Source organism: Manis javanica, chromosome 12 (genome assembly GCF_040802235.1).
Source record: "Manis javanica isolate MJ-LG chromosome 12, MJ_LKY, whole genome shotgun sequence".
NCBI lineage: Eukaryota > Metazoa > Chordata > Mammalia > Pholidota > Manidae > Manis > Manis javanica.
In genome coordinates this window covers 52,096,068-52,120,230 of record NC_133167.1, presented here as the reverse complement: position 1 = coordinate 52,120,230, position 24,163 = coordinate 52,096,068, and the positions used below count along the sequence as shown (strand labels likewise).

Sequence of the window (24,163 nt, the reverse complement as noted above, 5' to 3'; positions counted from 1 at the left end):
TATTGTGAATAACTCATTAACCCTAAAAAATTCAAAAGATTATTGTTTATAATACTTCTATTGACATTAAAGAGACAATAGGAATTTAGGGGAATGGAATTTGATTTGCCAAACTAACAAACTTTAATTACAAAGACTTTCTTACCATGATTCCTGTATGAAGCATTATGTAATGCACAGTTTGAGTGACATCAGCTGCATGAATCAGATTGTGATAAGGATTTTTGTACTTGCTATAACCAACTTCTAAAGCTTCTGCAAAGGAAATTAGGCAAGAAACAGGAATCTGTGGAAAGTAATAATTATGATTACATTTTGACCAAAAGAGTAGCATTAAATTAACACAAGCACAATGTTTGGGACAGTAGACAACAGTGAGTCAGGTATCACAGTAGTTTCTTGAAGTGAAATGTGGATTTTTCTGAAAAACTGTCTTTAAACTGGTAGCTTTCAATCCTGAGGAAGATTGTAAGCCCCAAGTACTTAACTAAGATAGATGAAATAACAGCCTTACCCTTACTGGTGTCTTTAAATGTTTATATCTTTCAGAGTCAAGTCAAAAGGCTAGTTCTTAAAAGGGGAAAATTCTCAATTACAATTGGTTAAGTCTAGTTGTTCTATCTGTGATAAAAGGGGTTAAAAAATTGACCTGAAAGGTTCAAGCTGCAGAGTGCTTAGAAGTCTGGGTCAAATTTGTTGCACAGATGGCTCTAAATGAAGTGAATTAGAAGCCCTTTTATTTCAGTCTAAGACAAGCTGCCAGTAAAGGTCCATTTTGTGTTTTAGGGACACAGATCATATTCCTTAAAACACAGCTTCCAATATCAACATGACTGTTCTGTGATTAATTCCGAGGGAAATTTGTGTCTTGTTGGATTGAGGCTATGACGGCTTCATGAAATCCAACGGGATTTATAGCTATGTCAGTGGGTTGTGGAGAATGGTTATATCATGTAGTGAACTCATACCCCTAGTTCTTTGATCTGCCAACCAGAAACATTATAAAATGCATTGATTAATGACTCAATGTTCTGAATTTTCATTCTTATTCAGATAACAATTTCTAAGAGCATTTTACTTTTGTTCCATGTTTCTGACCTTGAAACGGTTGATAAGATCATATCTGGTAAACAGTTCATAAATCATAAACTTCAGACTATGTTCTCCACTTGCTTCATTTAAGGCAAATACATCAAAAGACCATTTATCAACATCCTGTAGCAAAAAGAGGAATTACTTTAGATGGCAATATCATATATTTCTGTTTCTTTCTATGAAAAATTCTTGGAAAGATCAGGCATTGTATATCCAGCAGGTCAGATTTTAATGCAGGTCAGATTTTAATTCAGCATATCAAACTGTAGTTTTCCCAGCTTCTGATATGACAGGGACATTTAATATCCATTGGTCCACAAAAGTGAGGCCATATGCGTAATGCAGTGCTAAGATCTTCCCCTTAATCACTTGATATAATAAACCCGAGAACATAATACTGACCTTATCCTTAATCTCCTCCATATTCATATGCCATAGAACACTTTCCCAGAGTGGGCATCATTTTAAGGTAGAATTTCAACTTAATGGGGGTGATGTCAACTGAGGGATAGAAGTAAGTTAGCAGCAATTTCCTTTTCCCACCCACCCACCTTCTACATTGCTTGAAATTTTACCCTTTGTTATTTGGTTTAAAGGTTTGATATTTTGTCTTCTTTTAAGATGCATATATATACCTTAGAAAGATAGTGTACATACTACCTTATTATTCACGCTAATCCTGGCTGATTCACTTAAACTTTCTTTCAGGGACTGATGGTACAAAAGAGGAAGCAGGTCCTTTGACTTGGGGGGAGAGTAATTTTGGCATTTCAGGCAATTCTCTAGGGCCATGGTCAGGATGGTGGGGAATTAGGTGCCCTTGGAAAAAATACCCCCTGACAGTGGGAGAGAGGGCAGTAAGCAGCTATGTCAAACCACTCCAGCTACCTCATGAGTTTGCTGAAGAAAATCCAGGACAAAAATTTATACAGTCCACAAAATGGACATACAGAAAATGATAATACCAGTCCTATAAACTAAGGAGGTTTTAACGTAAAATCTGAGCTCTAATGTTCAATAAATCACTGAAATTTAAAAAATTTAAAGAAATACAGCAGAGTCAGTTTGAACGATATCAGAAACTATTAGCAAAGATGGTCTAGTATTAACATATACACAGCAGGTTTAGTATTCAATAGTAAGTGGGCAACCTTATAAAACTATACATTAATTTTGAACTTGAGCAGGTACAGTTTAGAACTTCATTCATTTACCACATTTTTATGGAGGCCAACCATCTGTAACATGCTGAAACTAAACTGAAAATCTAATAAAAAGTATTCAGTGTCTTTTAAAAATACTTCTTTTGAAAAATATTCTTAACAGCTTCAAACGGTATTTTTAATCACTTGAAACACGAGTAAAATTATTTTTAGTTTGCTTGTGTGCCTTCCTGTTTGCCTTTGTTAAGTTTCTTGGATTTGGCCCTGATTTGATCTGCAAGCGTTTGTTTTATCTGTTTATAACTTTAAAATCTGTAAAAGTTCTGATAGAAGGCATTTTAGCATCAGTAAAGCTCAAAGAAGGCCAACAAATCTTTCATCAAATTCCAAAGCTAACACAGAAGAATTAGTCCAGACTCTTACAAGGCTGCTATTTACAGTTCCTGCTAGGGGTTTCCCACTGAGTAAAAGGTTAGTCCTTCATTTCTTGGGGATTTTTATCAACAATGATGATTTGCATTTATAAACTACTGCAGATGCTTGGCTTTTACAGACTGAGAACAAAACAGACAAGGAGTTATCTCAGGAAATAAGAATTGTTTAGCTAAGACTCTTCTTTATTTAGTGACAGTTCTTTCTTCAACCTGTTATTCATGTACTTTTTCTACACTATATTTTAGAAAAACTGTTTATATTCTCTCATACCAAAATATTTTGTTAATTAGTTTCTAGGCAAAAGTTCTTAATAAATAAAATTAAAATAAGTAATATTCTTGGCCATAGTTGAGGAAAGCAGAATCACTCAAGAGCCAAGGAGTAATTAATATCCTATAATGTGACATTTCAGTTATACGCTTCTCTTTATTATAACTTTAGAAATGTAAGAAAGCTTCTAAGAAAAATGAACTACCTTTTTAAATTAGTAAGATGAAAATGTAATATGTCACAGTGAAAGAACAAATGCAAAGAGGATGCTTAAAAGGAAATTAAAGAACAAAAGAGAACACTATTAATTTAAACTAGAAAAGGAGTTTAATAAATCAGAAATAAATCTCCTCCAGGATATTCTGTTGCCACTATCCTTTAAATTCTTGATTAATACAGGAAAACCTCCATGAAACTGTTACAGGTGACGAAATAGAATTCTCTCACACAAATTAAGTGATAGAAATAGGAATATTGAATGATAAGCCTACAAAATGCCTCTGTAGAAATAATGCCCAGAAACACTGCACAGACCCCCACACATACACTATGGACACAAGAGAACCAAAACTTTGACCACTTCAGAGTTCAACTGTTGTTATTTCCAACACAGTAATTTCTAACAATACAATTGGGCCTGAGACTAGGACAGCCACAGGAAAAGCAGAGACAAGAGAGTAAATTTTCTCTTCTGTTTTCTTCCTTTCATTGTACTTTTTTTGGATTTTCTTAGACCTAAAATTCTAAACAATTTTCTTCTATATAAGTTCTGTCTCTTAACCATACTAGACTGAAACTTTTTATAATGCATTCCATAATATATATATAACAAAATATGTATATTCTGTCAAGTTCTGGTGGAATCTCAAAATTAAATTCAAGAGCCACCTAAATAAAGCATAAAGAATAAAAAAAATCACACATGTGAGTGCACACACATGCATATGCATTGATATAGTTTGTTAGAGTACATTAATCCTCATTTAAGTCTACAATGAGTCATGATTTGGAAAATATGACACTTTGTAAATGATTAACATTTTTTTACATACCAATATGTATGAGCTGCAGCAAAGAACTATTTTCATTTTCTCCCAGTCTTTTTAAAGAGATTTTAAAGATGACTATTTGAAAAACTAAAATAATTGAAATTATTTCACCTTTAATGTTATTATGACAGCTTCTGGATATGCCAAACCAACCATGTGATAGGACTTTCTGTACATCCTAAAAAAGAAAAGTAGATTTATATACACATCATTTATTCAAAGGTTTCAACTACTTCTTAAATATAAGGGAGAAGATTGCTTTTGACTTGCAAACCCTTTATCATTAGTTACAGTCTCCCTTTGTGGCAACAATGATAACTATGGTCACCTTTTACATTTATTAAGCATCTACAATGCGATAGATGTTAATCATACTTTGTTTTACTCATAATTACCTTACAAAGCCAATATCATTTTTGTTTCTATGTAAAGAGATCTTTCCCTTAACCTCAACTTATTAAAAGAGACTGTTCTTTGTATCTGCAACATTTTGTAGCATGTTACCATATTGATGTCAGCAGAGGGGTATACTTGTTTTGTGTCCATTTCTGTGCCAACATTTTCAGTCTAGAAGTCGAATGTCATTGGAATATATATATATTCCAATATATGTAGAAATAATGCCCGGGAACACTGCACACACCCACACACATACACTATGGACACAAGAGAACCAAAACTTTGATTGCCTCAGAGTAAATATATACATACATACATACATATATATGTATGTATATATTTACAAAATGAAAATTATAGGAGGGATTATGTAATATCATCAGAATTTACACAGCTTTTTGTTTTGAGTTAAGAATATTGGGGGAGACCACATTGACAAAAATTGCTTAAGGTTGTTCAAACTGTCATTCAATATTACTTAAGAAAGATTATACAGAAAACAAAGTTATTTCCATTTTAATAATAGTATCAGTAACAAAAATATTTATCAGTAATTTGTTGATTTTTCCATCTTTCAGTGGGTAACCAAGATGACACAAACCGAATATAAGTAAGTCCTCCACTGGTTCATGCAACAGTATAATCAATGTGATACTGTAATATGTAGTGATAGCAAATGCTTCTATTCAGGACTGAAAGACAGATGGTTTGCCCACAAAGTCCTGGAAGAAAGAATTTAACTATAACCATATCCCCTAATTTTTACAATGTTGGTCCACAAGTAAGCTGCGTTTCTAGACTATACTGCTATAACTTCTTTCTCCAAAATGCCTGGAAAAAAGCATAAATTAATGATTTACTATGATAATTATTTGATATAATACAAATTATATCATTAATTTATTTTGGGGGTCAATATAAGAAATAGTCATTTGTAAAACATTCTGTGTAAAAACCACTATAGAAGATACTAAAGTTTCTGATTCAATGTAGCTTATATTAAAAACTCGTAAGTCGTATTACTCAGTTCTATGTAAAAGTTGCCATTTTTTAAGATAATAAATGTAAAGTAATTCACGTTTTCTTTTTTAATCTTGACTTCTTGGAGGCTCAGAATTAAATATTATGTTTATATATATCTCTAGCCTAGGCTTTCTTGATAAAATATCTCCATATTTATCATGGAGACCTTTCTGCTTTATTGCCATGTTTCCATTTTATGTTTGCTTTGCTTAATTATTCTAATCTTGCAGAACACAGACAACTTCTAATTGCACTAGAAACTAATTACTGTTAATAATGATATTTAGTATTTAGTTTTTTCCTGAGGAAACAAAGTCTCTTCTATCTATTTTTCTAGTCATTATTACTAAAGAATGGAGAAAACAGGGGAAATGGAAACATAATGGACAAAAAGAAAAAATCAATATAAAAATCAATCAGGAGTACGACATTTTAAAATTAAGTAACTTTGAATCACTGTGAATTCATAGCATAGGAAGGTAGATGTAGCAGGAGAACATGGGCTTTGAGTCATAGGTTAGCCACTCACTAGCTGTGTGGCATTTGGAAAGCTATTTAATGTCACTCACCCATAAGACACAGATAATTATAAGCTTCTTGTGAAGAGTAAATGATAAAATGCCTAGCATAATATAAGTACTCAATACAAAAAAGCCATTATTATTATTATTATTAATGTTACTATTCTCTTACTCTGCAGCCAGTACCACAGTCTGCAATTCTCACATTTTTCAGGGATCCCTGGGTGCAGAGGGAACTCGAGTGCTATTGAGTTTCTTAGATTTGCAGTAGGTTGAGAAATGAGTATCAGTGTACATTTTCATTATATGGGATGTAAAGAAAGACAAACAGGAGGATGACCCTTCTAAAGTGATAGAGAAACTTTCCCATTGTCATTTTCTAATCCTATAATCAGAAACAGAAATTAGGACGGAAAAACAGAAATAGAAAATTAGGATGGAAAATTAGGATCTCTAGAATCAGAATGAAGTGCTTCCCACTTCAGTAAAAGTTGTTATATTACAAGTTGCTGAAAAAAAAATAATGAATTTCGTGGGCTCATATAGGTGGTTAGAGTCCAAATGGAAATATGGTGGATTATTTTTACTATAGTTACAAAATATAATTCAGTAACTTAAAAAAAACTATCTTATGCTTGACATTGTGCTAAGCAAGAGACTACGTAGTAGAGAGCAAGAAAAAATAGTTGCTGCTATCGTGGGGCTTAATCAGTGGTAAAAAGGTACAATACATAATAAATAATATATTATTACCAACAGCACTAAGTGCTATGATGCAAACCACTGGGTGGGGTAGAGAAAGTGGTAAACTGTGTATACAGAATGATCAAGAAGGGTCTCTGGAAAGATAGAAAAGGGCCAGTCAGAGGGAAGGGCTGGGAAAATCATTTCTGATAGAGGGAATAGCAGGATTAGTGGCCCCAAGGAGAGAAAGAGTTTAAGGATGTTCATGGAATTGAAATCAGGCTCGTATAGATATTCAGTCAAGGATAAAGGTAGCAACAGATGAGTCTAGAAGGTAAAAGGGGGCCTAATCCTGCAAAGCCATGGTACAGAAGTTGCCTTTAATAGCAAGTGAAATGGAAAACCATCAGATGTTTTAAGTTTAACAGGAACTAACCTATAACTTAACTCATCACTGTAGGATGAGTTGTTTGGAGAGGGCAAGTGAGGAAGGGGAGCCCGGTTACACAGGTATTGCCATGTTTGGATGGCATATTGCAGAGGTGTAGTTTGGGGTTGCAAGAGCAGAGCTGAGAAAGTGATTCAGGATACATCTTGGTAAGTGGGTTGCCAGGACTTGCTGAAGTGCTGAATCCTTGGAAGGATACTTGAGAAAAGACTCAGGAAGCCTTTCTAACATTCACGATTGAAGATAACTTTTGAAAATTCAAGGGAAAGGCACCCACCATTTTTATGCACTTACTAATGGAGATACAAAAATAAAAAATTTCATTTCCATGTGTTTGTAGCATATTGATTTCTTCAAGACTGCTTATTAATTTAGTTGCCTTAAGTACATTTTGACATTTCTATAGGCTATAGATAAAATGTTGTATGTGGCATATGAAAAAGAAGAAAATTTAGCATGTCACTATATTTACAGAATTCTTTGTGATCTTTCATTGAATGGAAATGGAAATTTCGTTAGCATTTCTTTTCAGTTTGCCAAGTTCTGCAATAGTTCCTTAAATAAAAGACAAACTATACTTCCTTCAGTAAATCGCACATACTCCCTTTTATCTGTGATTCTCTCACTGACTTTCTGAACTACTATTTTGATATTTTCAATTTGTTGTTACGGGAAATCAAAAACTCACACACTTGCCTAAGTAGTTTTAAAAAATAGGAATATGGTTATAGAAATTCTTTTACTCCATCCCTGCCTCTCCGGTTTCAGATTTTTAGTACCACCTGGCACAGTTTAGAACAGTTTCTGCACTAAGAAGGGGGAGAAAAAGTGTCATTTCACCATTCTAATCAAACTGTTATTATGAGATTCTTTATTAAAGTGAATTAGATATGGTTAAAAAAAACTCAGAATAATCTGGATAATCATCAAGTGGCTGTTATTTTGGATAATACAGGTAGAAGTCAAAAGACTAAAGCTTTACTTGCTGTGGTTATAATATATCTTTAAATCTCATGGAATACTTTTTGCAATGCATTTTCATTTACACTTTCAGAAACTGGGTAAATTGCAACATTTCCAGAATCCTGGCCTTTGTGCATCTCCATATCAATAGGTGTTTCCAAGGGGTGGAGAGAAGTACCATCTCCATATCAATAGGTAATTACAAGGAGGAGCTAGAGCATATCTGGACCTGAGAGGTTGGGTGGGGTTCCTTTTTCTGCAGCCAGGTTGTGAGAGACATGTGAGCAGAAGTGTGTGACTGCTTGTAAGCAATAAATGGGTTTCTCCCACTTTATTTCTCTCTTTGACTGATTTTGGTTTCAAAGGTATTTTGCCCTAGGATTTTCCCCACCAGAGTTACAGCAACCCAAGTGTGTTTGTCATTTTTCCTTTAGCAGAGGACAATTAAAGTTTATAATGTTCATTAGAGGTAATGACTTGAGATGTTCAGAAGATGAAAAATGTAATCCCATAAATTTAAGTACACTGACAAAAATATTCTCTTCTTCTCAATTTTATTAGTTTCAAATGTTAATGTTAAAAGTTAAAATAATATTTATATTGCATATATTAAGCTATAATGTAATTGTTTTTTAATATGAGATTTCTAATAGTTTTCAGAATTGCCAGGTGTGACATGTTTATTTTTTATTTTATTTTTTTATTTTTAGTTTTAATCCTCAAAAATCTTGTTTCCTAGACAGATAAATAAGCTGTGTTCTTAATGGCTAAATGAACATAAAGTTGGGTCGCATTAACATGTATTTCACATTAGAAACTATAGTGCTTCTGGGGCCATCAAATATTCCTTGCTTCAGAGACAGAAATGTTAAAAACTCTTTCAAAGTGAACACAGGACAGCTTTCCTCCCATGATGAGAAGAGGCTAGTCTTGTGTCTGTAATGCAGAGAAAGGCCTGCTTGATTTTGGTATACAGTATAGAATTCAGTTTATGAGGTGTTATATTTTATTCAAGTCAAATCAGTTGTGTAACATATGAATGTGGTATAATTGTTTTTAAACATTTATTCACAAATTTTCATTTGGGGGGAATGGTCATTCAGAAGTTGTTGCTTGAGTTTCTATATCAATTTTAAAGAAACAAAAATAATAAATCTAAGACATGACATTTTTGTTATAGGTAAGTTCATCATAGTCATAAATATGTTCATTTCAGGTACACTTATCACTGTAGTTTTCCTCAGTAAGACTTGCATAACTTTGATTTAATAAGTGTATTTCTTGCCTTTCAAATTTTAGCTGGAGATACTGACAACTTCACTTACCTTTCCACAAATATTCCAGCTTGAACAGCATGCACAATGCTCCGAAATTTTGGTTTTTCCTCAGATTTCTTTTTCATCATCCCCATTTTCCGTGTAAAGGTAGAAGCCAACCAGTCCCGGACTTCCAACGGGACTGAATCTGACTGAATGTCACCGAGCTCATCTTCAGTATCCAGCAATCTTCTACAAAAAGTAATACCAATTGAACTTTAGGAAAAAGTGAAGAAAAATGAATAACAACAAAACAAGTATTGCTATAGGATTTAAAATACAGCAAATCCTTCTCTGACCATTCCTTAATATTAATTAAGGAAATAAAAGAAAAATGATTGGGGAGGGCTTTGAATTTCTCAAGTTGATTATATTCTGAAAGCAAGGACCAGTGGACTGGAGCATTTGCATCTTTACAAACATTTAAGTACAACAATAGCAGCCTGGAGATATCATTTGTTAATATTAGTAATATACTATGTTAGTAATGAATAAAACTAAGATAAGATAGGGCAGAAAATTCATAAACAGATATCTGTTATTAAAGGAAGCAACTGAAATAGAAACACTAAAGGGGGTTGAAGCTATAAAAGTTGTCTTATATTTAATCTTGTGTATATATAGTACAAATAGTACATGCTACTAGAATAAAATCTTGGAGTTTACATAAGTCATTTACATGAGCTATTTCGTTTGATTAGTATTTCTAAATTTTAAAATTATAATGTAGGTACTCTAAAAGATGAATTCTGATAACATCACCTGTAAAAAAGTGAAAAAGATGAAAACAAGTGGATTATTTTGAAAGTTCATTTTAGGCATAAGTGGAAGAGAAACACCTTCAGTTAAGACCAAATGCTGTTTTGAGGGTAGAGATCTGAATGCTGTAGAACTGCTGGCCAAGGAAATCAAGTGGGTGAGGGATGAGGTGAACTGGAACAGAAAACACTGCCTTGCTGCCCTCCTGTCTAAGCTCCAGACAGATGGCATGGACTGGGCGGATGAGCAAAAAGAGCTGCCATTAAAGCTGGTCAGTTCCAGTGACCCACAACTTCCTGAAGGTCTGAACTGGCCACATAGTATGAAAGGCTCCCCGCAAAATACAGAATGCTTTACAGAGCAACCAGGCTTTGCCTCCAGAAAGGACACAGGCCAGCTCTGCTGGTTTTGTGATTTGGTTATTTCTTTGTGTATCAATTTAATAACTCAGAGCTATTTCTGGTACACGTTAGCTTTGACCTTTAGATTCCACTCACTTTGGTAAATCTCTGCACAGAGTCAGACCTACAGATCATGAGCTGATGGAAGGTAGCCAGAGACGACAGCATGTGCTTAGGCCTCCAGACCAAGTCACACATCCTCTCAAGAGGGCAGGGACCAAGCAAAGGGCAAAAAAGCAGGAAGCCCACCGAAAGCATCCACTCTACCAGAAAGAGGCTCAAAAGATTATATGCTTCCCCTCTGTGCTGCTCTTTTCTATAAATAATCAGAGGACAATCACTTGCAAATATTTATTTTTCATAGTATTAAATAAGTGTGAATGCATTTATGAAGTACATTATGAAAAACATTATGAGAAAATATACTTATGAAAATATAACTTATTTATATTATATATAAAAATACTTAAAAATATAACTTAAGAGCTGGAATCACAAAAACTAGATGTATACATATGAAGATAAAAATGACTTACATAGTTGAAAGTCAATACTGATTAACACTTACTGTATATTATTTTGAACTTTCTTTTGGTTCTTACATTTGGATGATTTTGATTTACCTTTATATTGACATTGTAATACAAAGCAAAAATTTTTTTTCTCCTTTTTTCCATTTTAAGTGAGATTCTTCAGCCAATTGCAGCAAGATACCACACTACATGGTTTGAAATTTTCATGGCTAATGCCATTTGTATTATTATTGATTGTGCCATTTCTATGATTTCTTATGTGGTGATCAAACAAAACCCCAGAGCAGGACAGATGGAATGGGAATCGTTGTGGTGTAATCCTGTGATGCCACCATGGTCCAAGAATTCTATTGCTGTCTTGTTTATCAGCTACTCTAAGTAGAATGGCAGACATATAACAATGGTTGCCAATTGCTTTTTTGCATATCTTATGTCGATGACTTTAAGGTTATATGTCCTAAATTCATTAATTATCCAAGACAGATCATCAAACATGACAAAATCAGCAGATGGAAATGAGATTCATATAGGAATGTGGTACTCGGCAGTCTGGTGATCCTTAGTCATAATGAATGATTTATTCATTTATTAAGAAGGAAAGAATATACAATCGTAGGGAGAAAGAGTGATATGAATTAGTTGATATAGGAATAAAGGAAGAGAGTGTGTAAAGAGAAAAGCATGGAATATGCTACTGCATAACTAAAAAAAGCAAATCTTGAAAAAGCAACAAAGACCTCTGTAATGGTTAATTTTATATGTCAACATGGGTAGGTGACGGTGCCCAACTGTTTGGTCAAAAACCAGTCTAGATGTTGTCTGTGAAGGCATATTTTAGACGTGATTACCATTTAAATCAGTAGACTGAGTAAAGCAGATTACCCTCCGTAATGTGAGTGGGTCTTATCTAATCAATGAAGAGCTAAAGCAGAGGTCCCCTAAAGAGGATGGAGTTCTGCCTCTAGACTGCCTTTATTCTCAAGGCTACAACATTTACTGGCTGGAAATCCAGTGTCATCTTGCTCTGAAGATTTGCACCTTGCCAGTCGCTGCAATCACATGAGCCAATTCCTTGAAATCAATCTCAATCTTTCTCTCTCTATATATGTATAGATTATATATATAGATAATCTATATACTATATATATAAATAATATAGATATGTATAGATGGTAAGGTTGTGTGTGTGTGTGTGTGTGTGTGTGTGTGTGTGTGTGTGTGTGTGTAGGTAATGGCTAAGAAAGAATATTTCCACCATTCTTCAACACTATATGGTAACTACCTAAATCAGATAGAAAATAAAGGTACAAATCTATTATATTAATATTCATTTAGTAGAGCATCTCAATCCTTCTGGTCTTAAAATACAAAAATCCTATTTGCACTGGACTAAAATGTCATTTTAGCTATTATGGATCTAAATACCATACTGTTCTTTCATGGCTTAATAGTTCATTTATTTTTATTGATGAACAATATTCTATGGTATGGATAAACTGTAGTTTGTTTATACATTCTACTATTGAAGAACATCTTTGTTGCTTACTAGTTTTGGTAATTATGAATATGGCTGTTATAAACATTTTTGTGCAGAGTTTTTAAACTCATTTGGATAAATACAAAGGAGAATAATGGTTGGTTTGCACAGTAAGGGTATGTGTAGTTTCTTAAGAAACTTCCAAACTGTCTCCCAAAGTGGCTGTATCATTTTACATCACACCATCAGCAATACATGAGAGAGGCCAAGACACCATCATCTCTGTCCTGGCTGACTGCAGTAACATCCTAACTGGTTTCCCAGCTCTTGTGCTGACCCCCTTCAATCTCTTTTTTCCCTTGTCATATTTTTGATATCTACATTTTCCACTCATTTTATTTTTGAAATAAATTCATGCAAGTATGTTCTGCAGCCAGAATGCCCCTGCTGAAGTATTAGTCAGACCATGTCAATTCCTCATTCACAAAGCTCTACATAGCTCACCACAAGCTTTGTTTCCAACCTCATCTCTTAACCAATTCCCTCTTACTCATTTTTCTCCAGCACCACTGGCTTCCTTGCTGAGCTCAAACCTGCCAAGCTTGCTTCTGCTTTAGGGCCTTTGCACTTGCTGTTCCCTCTGCTTAGAATCTCTTACTCAAGATATTTGTAGGTATCATTTCCTCACTGCATTGAGGTAGAGAGGACTCTCCTGACTGTCCTACTCAAATGGTAAACACCTTTACACTTTTTACCCTGAAACAGACTTCTTAGCACTTACCACTACTTGATGTCATGCCATAATTTACTGGTTTGTTTATTATTTTATGTTTCATTCACTGGACTATAAAGACCTTGAGAGCAGAAACTTGGTCTGTTTTTGTGTATGATTGTATCACCAGCATCTACCATGTATGCCACAGAGAAGATCAACATATATCTATTGAATGACTAGAAAACATCCAATAATATGTGCATGAAACTATTATAAGCTTACCTTTGGGGACTGGAGTGAGGACGGAGATGGTGGAAGTTTTTGTCTATAAGGGCTTGTATGATTTGGTTGTATCCTGGACAAACTCACTGTTGCCAGTCATCTCCTTCACTGCCTTTAGGTTAAGCTGCCCGTGAAAAAACCCTTTACAATTTTTGAAGCAAATTACAGGGAAATGTGTATACTTGGTGTGGAAAAGACATTAATATTTTTTATACTATTTTGAATTAAAGGCAGAGGAAAGAAAAAAATTTAAAAATTGTATGCACTGTTTATATGCTTTTAGTAAATAAAGTCAGTATTTCTCTTAGAATACTAACTCTTTTGCATCCATATATAATGTAGAGTATGATAAGGAATTCCTAATAAAGACATAAATAAATTGTAGTAGATTCATTAAGATAATTATTCCAGTTTAGAGAGAAGAAAATTGAAAGACCAATAAATAAAACCTAAATATAAACAAAATTTTTTAAAAACCTAACAAACTTAATGGTGCATATTTCTACCACTCCTCTCATCTCTCTCCTCCTGATTCCCTTTGCTTTTCCCTGGCATCTGCCTCATCTACTCTGTCTTCCTCTGAGCACCACAGTTTGTTCTTCAGGTCCATTTGATCATGCTAGGTAGGGCAGGAACTATATATAGTATACTCTATATACTATAGTACAATATGGGACAGTAATTCTGGGCTTTTATTAGAGAATTATCAAAAACCACTTTCCATACATTTATCTGAGTACTTACATAAGATAATGTCACATGTAAAACATATGACTACATTTTCCCCTCGTTTTAGTTTTGAAATAAATTTGTGCAAGTATGTTCATAAGGAATCTCAAATACTATAATTAATTTTGCTTTTAAACCATCCAACAGTTCAGTTGCTTTTCATCCTAGTGTTAGATGGCAGACTGAGTATAATTGTTCACATGATGAGTCTTCTTAAAAAATGAAGACTTGTTGTCGAAGAGCCTTAAAACATGAAAAGAATAGTCATAGTGGAATTTCCTTAGGCATTCTTAAAATGCAATCTACAGAAAACAAATGATAATGTCTAAAGTGTATTCACTGTTGACCTCTGAAAAAGCTTCCACTGGTGTTTCATGCAATTTTGTGTTTGTTTGTTTCAGTCCCAATGGACTCAAGAAAATAAGGTGTCCCTAACTGTGAGCTGTGTGCTGATGGGAGGCAGGCAAGCCGTGAAAACTGACCCTGGATCCAATCAGTGCTCAACTGATCCCTAGGAGCTATTTATATTTTAAATTTTCTCTTGAAATCAGATGACACAACTCCCAAAGGATTTATATTTTGAACTAGAAAATTTGCAGGGGAAGGGAATAAAGGAGGCGGCCACGGAAGGAGAGGTCATGGGATTTTGACTCTTAGGATTATATCAGTGAAAATATTTCTGTCCACAGTGGACTCTTGAAAGTAGTTACTCCATGAACCCACACAGTTATTTCCAGACAAACAGTGCCCATATTAACACCTATTTTGTATTAAAATTCAAGTTCTGGATGCAATTAGTAACTGTCTTCTCAAGTTTGAAATTTTATTTTCCTGCCTTACTATTATGAAGGACACATTTCAACAAGTAACTAACTCATTCAAGTCTGCCTCTAACATATTCTGGGACCAGGGCAGGAGCACATTTTCCCCAAATACCATATAATTAAATATTTTAAAGTTATATACCAAGTGAACGAATTGTTAGGTGTATTCTATCCTCATGACTTATAATAAGTTTCACAAAGGCCTAAGAAGTTTGGTCTGAATTGAGTATTCTCAGCTCCTATGAGATAAGCCTGGGCAGCTGTGTGCGGCTGTCCCTCTGCACCTACCTAACATCCTGCTCAGGCATCCTCACTGCAGAGCAGGCAGACAGTGGGGCCTCCTCGCACAGTCCCCATCAACCCGCTCAGCCTTGAAAACAGCTGCTTTGTGGCCACTCTTTAGGAGGGGGAGGGGGACGCACCAGCAGTGTCTTGGGGCCCCTCGGGAGGAGAGATCTAAAGAGCATGCCCATCAAGACATAGGAGACAGAGTAGGGAACCTTTGGGCAGCGAATTCTGGGGTCCGAGTGTCCAGAATATGGGAGAAAGGGACAGGCTCAAGGTTCTTCTCGGCCTTGGAGTCTTATCACCCCCATGCGGAGGGGCACACCAAAAGAGGGCCATTGTTGAGCTTCCTAATGTTGGGGGCATTGCCCAGGTAAGCACTTCCACTGGCCCTGGGCTAAGGTTGGTACTGAACTCAGATGTGGCAGACATCTTCCCAGTGAGCCCTTTGGGCTGGCTGGGGGAATTGAGAAGTTGATCTTTTTGCAGTATTGGTATTTTTGGGGTTTAGTGGTTCCTTCACAGGCAAGTCCACTAGTGTTATTTCATTGATTAACACATGTCTGTGCTCTGAGCTATCTGCACCCTCAGTCCCATCCCACAAAAAACCGTTAAGGATAATACTGAAGTTTCACTTGGACTTCAGAACTATCTGAGGATGGATATAGATGATAATGCCAGCTAACTTTATTGTTTACTTACTATGAATCAGACCAGGAGCCAAGCATTACCTCATTTAATTCTTACAATGCCAACATGAGGAAGATACCATTCAGTACCCTTATTTTACTGATTAATAAATTGCACAGACACCTTAAGTGGCTCAAAGTTATACAACCAGGATTGGCTATGCCACTTTGAGCTCAAGGCTGATTTCAGAGTCTGAATTTTTAACTGTTGAACTATCCTTCACCTCAGATGCATATTTTTCTTACTAAGTTCCCAGACTACCTTCACATTTGGGCAATAATAATATAAATAGTCATTATTCTCCACCCTATCTCTACCCTGAAATTCAAGATTAAAAATAATTGATCTTAAAAAAAGTTAAAAAGAGTGTGGACCACCAGAGAATTTTCGGTTGAAGGAAGCTTAAATCTATTTTCCAAGACTCGTATGTTGAATCATTTTTCTCATAGAGAAATATATCTGGATGGTAGAACTTTAGGGTACTTTGAAGTACAATAAATTAAATGTCAGGACACAAAAAGGTAATACATTTGAAATGCCATATTGACTTGTCAGTAACCTACTTCCTGACTGTGAAATATGTTTGAATTAATTCTTCCAGGCCACCACCCAAGCACATGTAACTATTTATTATTTATTCCTTGTCTTATTCCCAAAAGAAGTTAAAATGGCAGGCTCACAAATTAATTTCAGTAACTATTTTTGGCCAGTTGCTTTCCTTTCTCTGGTCACCTGATAGCTTTGTTCAATGTTTTCTTTGGTCTTATTAATCTTTTCATTTTTTCTTTTAACTGTGAGAAAACAACCATTATATCTGAGTGATTGTGAAACTGAACACTTGGGCGAACAAGTCAGTTATGCTGACCTTAGCTCAGTTCTCAGGAGGCAAATCTTGACTAAAACAAGGTCAATTAAGGAGAGTGTTAAAGTTAGATGTGGCTTCCTCCAAGTGGAGACCTAGGAGGTCTCTATGCCTTCTCTGTACCCGCCGGAGGAAGCAGAGGCACAGGCAAGAGAGGGCTTGTCCCCCCTGGACAGTCAGAAAGGGGCAGGAGAATGTTGGGCGAGGACTCTCAGAAGGAGTCAAGCTGCCTAGACACTTGAGATCAAGACTGTATTTTTGGAGTCAGTTGGGAGATGAAAATGCAGGCAGTGGACAAAGTGAAAAACTGCTCTAGGTCTCAGTGGTGATTCCTGGCTTCCCACCAGGAAGTCCTCTTGGCTGAAAAATATCTTTGAAAACATTCCATTAGGCACAAAGCTTCACATTCTCCTTACTACCTATTTTTAAAATTATTAATAAGCATCCCGTGTGGATAGAACTGCCTCTGGAGACAGACTCCTGGCTTCATCACCTATTCTTTGTGTGGTCTTGGGAAACACACTTCATCTATCTGAACCTCAGTTTCTTTGTCAATAAAATAGAGATGGTAATAATACAACCACTAGAGAGCGGTTGTCATTATGAAACGGATAAATGCACAGAAAGCATTTAGAACAGTGTCTGTCACAAAGCAAGCCCTTGAGAAACTCCCAGTTACCTACACAGCTGCAGATTTCCTATTTCTGACATGTTAAAAAAAGAAGGATGTCACGCCATAGGGACGGAAGTGTTTGAAACACTATGGGGAGAAGTCGGTCATAGTGACTTTGGGAACCCAAAGAACAACCTAAGGATTCTATGAATTGTGAAGAGGCAGTGGGAAGAATCTCCAAAAATAATTGTTACCCACTTAAAAATTTTATGTAGGAGACTAGGCAAACTTATAAAGCCAGAATATAGAATAGAGGCTACCACGGGCTGAGGGGAGGGGAAGAGGAGGGGTTAGTGTTTAAGTGGTACAGTTTCTCTTGGGGATGGTGAAAAGTTCTGGAAATGGAGAGTGGTGATGGTAGCACAACACTGTAAATGTACTTATTTCCACTTGAAATGGTTCGAATGGTAAGTTTTACGTTTTGTACATTTTACCACAGTGCAACTATATCTACCTAGCACTGATCTTCTTCCTGTCCCACTTTTCAGGGAATAGGTATGTTGCCTCCTCTAATAGACATGCTCCATCTAACCATGTCTTTCCAAGGACAACTAAGAGTGCCAGACTGGAGAAAAGAGTGGGGCTGCAGCCCAGAGATGAAGACTAAGAACCAACAGTTTCCCAGATCTGGAAGAAGTGTCCACAGCACAAACCAAAGGACAGGTTTGCATCCTCTGTGTCTAAGACTTGCTGCTGTGAGGCTCTGCTAACCTCCAATTCAGCACCTCTTACACATTGCCCTTATTCCATGGTTAACATTGGCTTGTTGGAGGAGGCCACTCAGCACACAGCTGTCTCGTATACCACTTGCGGCAATATTTGGGCCACACTGTTTTGAAAGACCTTAAAATTCTAACCATTAAATTCTAACATTCTCTCTATATCTCTCTTTTTGGTAGCCTTATTGTATCACCCTCTAGTGCAATAGTTCTCAAAGGTTGTCCCTGGACCAGCAGCACCTGAGGACTTGTTAGAAATGCAACATCAAGGCCTCTACTCCTGACTTATTAAATTAGAAACTGGGGGGCTGGAGCCCGGCCTCTGTTTAAACAAGTTTCCAGATGATTCTGATGTTTGAGAACCACTATCATCCACTCAAGGCTTGCCAGTTAATAGAAGACCTCTGTCAAGAAAATAAGATTTAATTCTCTTCTATAACGAGAACTTACCGGCACTGCTTATTTCCACAGGCCCATTACCTCACTATCAGAGATGGAGAATGTTAGTGAACTCTACAGGAAGGGGCTGGTGGAAGAATCTCTGTAAAAGTATCTTAATGAATCTTTCACATCAATATTACAAATAAGAATTATCTATATGTTACTTGACTGCAAAATAGAAAAGTCAATTCTCAACTGAGCAGAGATGAAGAATGGATACTAAAAATGCTTTGGTATATTTGGAGGTCAGGAGTGTAAGGGAAGACTAGTAATATATTTCTTTCTAAACCCCTGAGGCCAAAATAGTAGGGATGCTGACAAGGAAGAGTTAATAGTAGCCAAACACAATAGCAAAGCAATTATCAATGTACACAGAGTGTCCTTTGTAAGTATCTGTTAAATAAATGAATAAATGTATAAAAAGGCAGAGAGTCTCTCATCTCAGAGGCTGTTAAGGTATTCAGATATTTGCAGTGGTTAGGTGAGGAATAAAGTCATTTTTTCTTTGTTTCTATGCATATATTGTATATGCTAACATTTTCAGTCAGGTCCTGCTTCATATGTGAAAATACAATATCCCAAAATATATATTTTAAAATATTTCCTGTTACCCTGTGACCCTTTGTCCACATAGGTAGCCATGATTTCATTCATTGACTCAAGTTATATATGACACACAATAACCTGAAGGGGGAAACTCCTGTTCCTGGACTTAAGTTTCAAAATCTAGGTCCCATAGAAGGGAAGAAAGGGCCAGGCAAAGATAGTGGTAGAATATATGATGTCTTAGAGCAGGGTTTCCATTACTTGGACTATGCAAAGATGTGTTATGCAAAGGAAGACAGAAGGGATCTTGAGAAGGACACTGAATTGTGCCTGATCTTCCTAACTAAGACAGACCATGAGGAGGGTGACAGCACACCCCCAAGTAAATTCCAGGATCCTGGGCCAGAGTACAGCTGGATGCCCCACCCCACCACAACTGCCACTTCTGGGGGAAACCTGGAAGTTCAGCAAGAACCAGCCAGAACCCAGTGGAGCACTGGCTGATACGTGTCTAACCAAATAGTCTCAAAGACAATGGTGACTCAGACTGGATTGATACAGATGAGAGAAAAGTGAGGAAGAATAGAGAAAAAATTTCAGAGGTAGGCTAGCTGATGCAATACATTAAAGTAGAAAATACCCTCTTATTGAATGAGAAAAATTTAAGTATCTGATTTTCAAGTACTGGTTACTTGCCAAGAACTACCTATGTTGTTTGTTCCATGAAATCAATATGTTTTATGAGCTACCCTGGAAATATAATCAATCTATTACCTTATAGTAATAAGTTTTCTGAGAAAATAGAGTATGAATTCTAAGTAGCTAACTTAGAAATCAAACATTAGTGTTAGGAATTATTATTAGGATAAGGTAACTCCCTGGAAGGAGTAGAGATTGAGAACATGGGCTTGGGATAAGGCCTATGTGACTGCTAGGATGCTCTCAAAAGCAAATAAGGTCAAACCTAATCTAAAGTGGCTTAAGTAATAGGGACAGTTATTATTTTCCTTAACAGGAAAGCTAAAGGTTGACTCCAGTAAGGGCTTTTTAAAATCATCAGGTCAGCAATATTACCAAGAACTCAGGTTTCCTTCACCTCTCTGTACTGCCAACTTTTGCATTATATTCAGTGTTAGGCTTACAACAAGGCAGTTGTATCCGTTTCAAGCATCACACCCAGTCACAATACCCAGAGACATGAGACTCCTTTTCTATGGGGAGGAAACCTTCCACGGACACCCCTATCATTCTGTACTTTATATTTCATTGGCTGGAATTACATCACATGTCCATGTCTAAACCTACTGGTTAGAGAATTGGGGGCTAATTACTGGCTTGAATTAATTAAGATTCACCCATCATGAGCCTGAGGCTGGACTTGGTCTTTTGGTTTTTCAGGATCATTTGGTTTTGCAGAAGAGAGTGAATAAGTGGGCAGAAGAATGGGTTCTATTGGCAAGGAAGAAGAGAAGAATGGATGTTGGATTTAAGTTTAAACTTGTCTCTGACACTTATTATGTGATCCCAAGCAAGTCAATTAGTTTCTTTATGCCTCTAATTTCTTAACTTTATAAGTGGAAGTAATATAAGTATTTAATTCATAGGATATTTTGAGAATTATATGCAATAATATATGTAAATTACATATTAAAGTTGCCTTGGGTATAGTTAGTTGTCAAACTGTACTGTTATTTATAGCATTATTAGAAAATAATATTTAAATTTACATCTTTTTAAAATGCAGGAAATTTTCATGTATATTTTATTAACCCACAATAACATAACCAGTGAGATCGTATATAAGTCATGGAACTTTTTTGAATTTGGTCAGCCACCTTTGAAAAGATCTGGGCTTTTTTTTTTCACCAGTAAGGCTGTTTTTGAACATTTATAAGTAACATACCACAGATGGACAGAAATAATGAGCATCAATCAAAACATATTACCACTTTTTCATACTCCATCTACAGGGTGAGAACAGCTTACAAATACAGCACTCCATAAACAGCCACACCTCCCCACAACTCACACCATAAAAGTGAAACTCATAAAGATCATAATTTGCTTTTTAACGATCACTGAGCTCCATTAATGTCCCAGCACATACCCCCAGATTGATTTCCTTCTCCACATGGAAGCAATCTAAACAGTACAAGAGCCCATATCTATAAATGCTCCCCCATGTATAAGCACATTATAAACAGCTCCCTTCTGTACTCTCCTGGCACCCAGAGAAGTTTAGGCATGAACAGGTCTTTAAAAGGGACTTTGGGGCCAGGAGTGAAACCACAGAATTCCAGAACCAAAAGAGACTGGAGACTTCATCTTCTACATAAGAAAACCAATGATTAGAGAAAAAACAACAGTCTTTGTCCAGAGGCTTACCGTTGGTAGGAGCAAAGTCAGGACAGGAGCTGTTCAGCATTCCACACAGAACCTGATCCAGGACCCCAGCATGTGGTACCAACATAGGCATTTTAGTTTTCACTCTGGAAGGGCCACATTTGTACCTGTTCTTTAGGAAAGCACTCTCCTGCAGACTTGGTTCTTAGGCACGTGATTTAAATAAAATGGATCTCCTGTCTGCCTTATGAAATCAATGACCACTGAACTTGTATAGCCAATTCCCTTGGACATGATTGTTTGAGGGATAAGCATATTACCTAATTAGAACTGACAAAACATAAAGGTTATGTTTGTTGGAGCCTCTGGATTTGAAGGTATGAGGGTATAAAGCTTAGAAATACTGCCATAAAGCTTGGAAACACTGCCACTGACGCTGGGGTTCTTGTTCACAGAGTCGAAGAACAAACTTCGCAAACACTCAAGGTAGGAGAGCAAGGCAGAGATTTTTATTTAGAGATAAAGCAAGAGGACAGAGCTCCTGGCTCACGCCAGGAGAGGACAAGAGAGCCCCGGGGTGGTGCATTGTCTAGGGCTTTTATACGCAGTTGAGAGACAAGGGGCTAGGGATGTACACTTGCTAGGTGGCCCCAAAATGTTTATCTTTGAAGAGACATTAAGTTTCTTATTGGTTTTCCTGGTTATTTACAAGAATTTTACTGCTCTGATTTCCTCCCAGGATAGCAGCTTCCGGTCTGGTAGCATATCACTTAAGACTGACTGCTGTGCTCCCAAGGTGGGCTGAGTTATTGTCTGTGAAGAAACTTACTTTTTAACTAATTGGGTTTTAAGATGCAATCCTATTTTCAAGATGGAATCCTTTCTGTTTTTGGCTTGCTACGGTGTTTTGGGCTTGCTTGCTACATTACCCAAGTTGCAAATCATTTGGTTAGGGCTGGAGGAAGAAAAGCAGTATCTGGGTAAAGTCAGAAAAACTAGCTGGGCCCCCCAGCAGGCCAAAGCAAATCCCACGGTGGATTATCTTGCTTTTTTTTTTTCCCAGAGGCCATCATCCTACTCTAAGCCCATGGTCCCTGTCTCACCACCATCTTGCTATGACTTGTAAGATCAGAAAAGGGGTAATTACAGAGCAAGCGAAACAGAGAAGCTGGTCCCTTGACATTATTCTGGCCCCAAATCACCTGTGCTTATAGTCAGCACAAGCCATCAATGTTTTGGCAGTGAGTGTTTCTCTGAGGCGGTTTGTTGGGTTTCCTATTACAACTGAACTATTCATGAAAGAGGAACATTAGTCTAGCTTTTTTCTTATTGCCTTCTTGCCTGCTCTGGCTCTAAGTGTCCGAGGAGTACTCACAAGTCAGCACTATCACGGCACACAGGTGATGGACCACAAAGGCGCTGCTCTCCACGTCACATGGATCCCAGAGTTTTATAGCCTGAGGTCCATACTGTGGTCATAATTACTGTAGCACTCTTACCCATGCTGAGCAACTGAGTTTACTATTAATGCTAATCAACCTTTGATTTTATAATGCTACTCATGTTTTGCTTATTTGAAGATCCTTGGCTATGCACTAGTTAGCTCCACCTTCATCTATATTTTCCCTGTGTACTTGGTTATTTATCTCTTTTCCTAGGTAACCTCTCTAAGATAACTGCTCAACCTCATCTTTCTATAAATATTACTTCTCTTTAATCTTGTTTTTTTTTTTTTAAACTTTTCATCTCCAGGCTAATGGAAGCGTTCCATCCTAAAAAAATGTATGAATATAAAACACATGAGTGCATGTCCCCATTAGTAGGTTATACTATCTCTACTTTTTCCTCCTTTAGCAAATTCTTGAGAATAGTCTAATTTCTTCTGTATCCATTCCACCTTAATTCTTCATGCTACCATAATCTGGTTAGTAGCTTTTTCTCTTTGCTGCAACTCCATTTCAGAGGCATTAGAATTCTCTTTGCTGCACCCGATGGTTCTGTCCATGGCATTTGATTTAGCTGTTTTAGTAACCCTGTTCTCCACTGGTTTTTGGTACTTCATATTCTTCAGATATGCCTCCGGCTTCTACTACTCTTCCTAAATTTCCGCTTTAGTAGCTCCATGCCTAACTTTAAATGTCTGTGGTCCCCATATCTGTCCTGAACTACCCTCCTGCTCTGTACCTCTATTCGGCATTATCATCCTCTCCCTTGACTTTAGTCACTAGGCTAACATGGTGACCCATACTAAACTCTTGAGGTTTAAAAAACCCAAGAGTTTTTAAAACCTTAATAATTGGAAGTGAGAAACTCACATTTGAAAAGTCAATCTGTTTTATTCTACAGAGGCTTTATTTTACCTTCAGAGGCAGACTGCTCTTTTGCTTTATGATAAATCTTTTGAATGGACCTTTTTAGTACACAAAATAAGGTAAAGGTCCTTCTCTGGCATAGAGAAGATTGAGAGAGTGTAAAGGCAGGAGACTAAGCATTTCTGAACTGTAATGTACATGGTTGT

The 24,163-nt window shown here is 36.5% G+C and overlaps 1 protein-coding gene across 9 annotated transcripts in view; it reads right to left on the bottom strand.

Moving 5' to 3' along the window:
* Nucleotides 1-24,163, bottom strand: part of PDE1A (phosphodiesterase 1A) — a 339,079-nt gene that overhangs the window by 71,721 nt on the left and 243,195 nt on the right. For all 9 annotated transcript variants that reach the window (XM_073218588.1, XM_017660167.3, XM_073218587.1 and 6 more), the window contains 4 exons: nt 9,376-9,558; nt 4,124-4,190; nt 1,099-1,215; nt 146-286 (listed from right to left, as the gene is read on the bottom strand). In XM_073218588.1, coding sequence (XP_073074689.1) covers nt 146-286; nt 1,099-1,215; nt 4,124-4,190; nt 9,376-9,558 — 508 coding nt within the window. The remainder of the gene's footprint in view (nt 1-145; nt 287-1,098; nt 1,216-4,123; nt 4,191-9,375; nt 9,559-24,163) is intronic.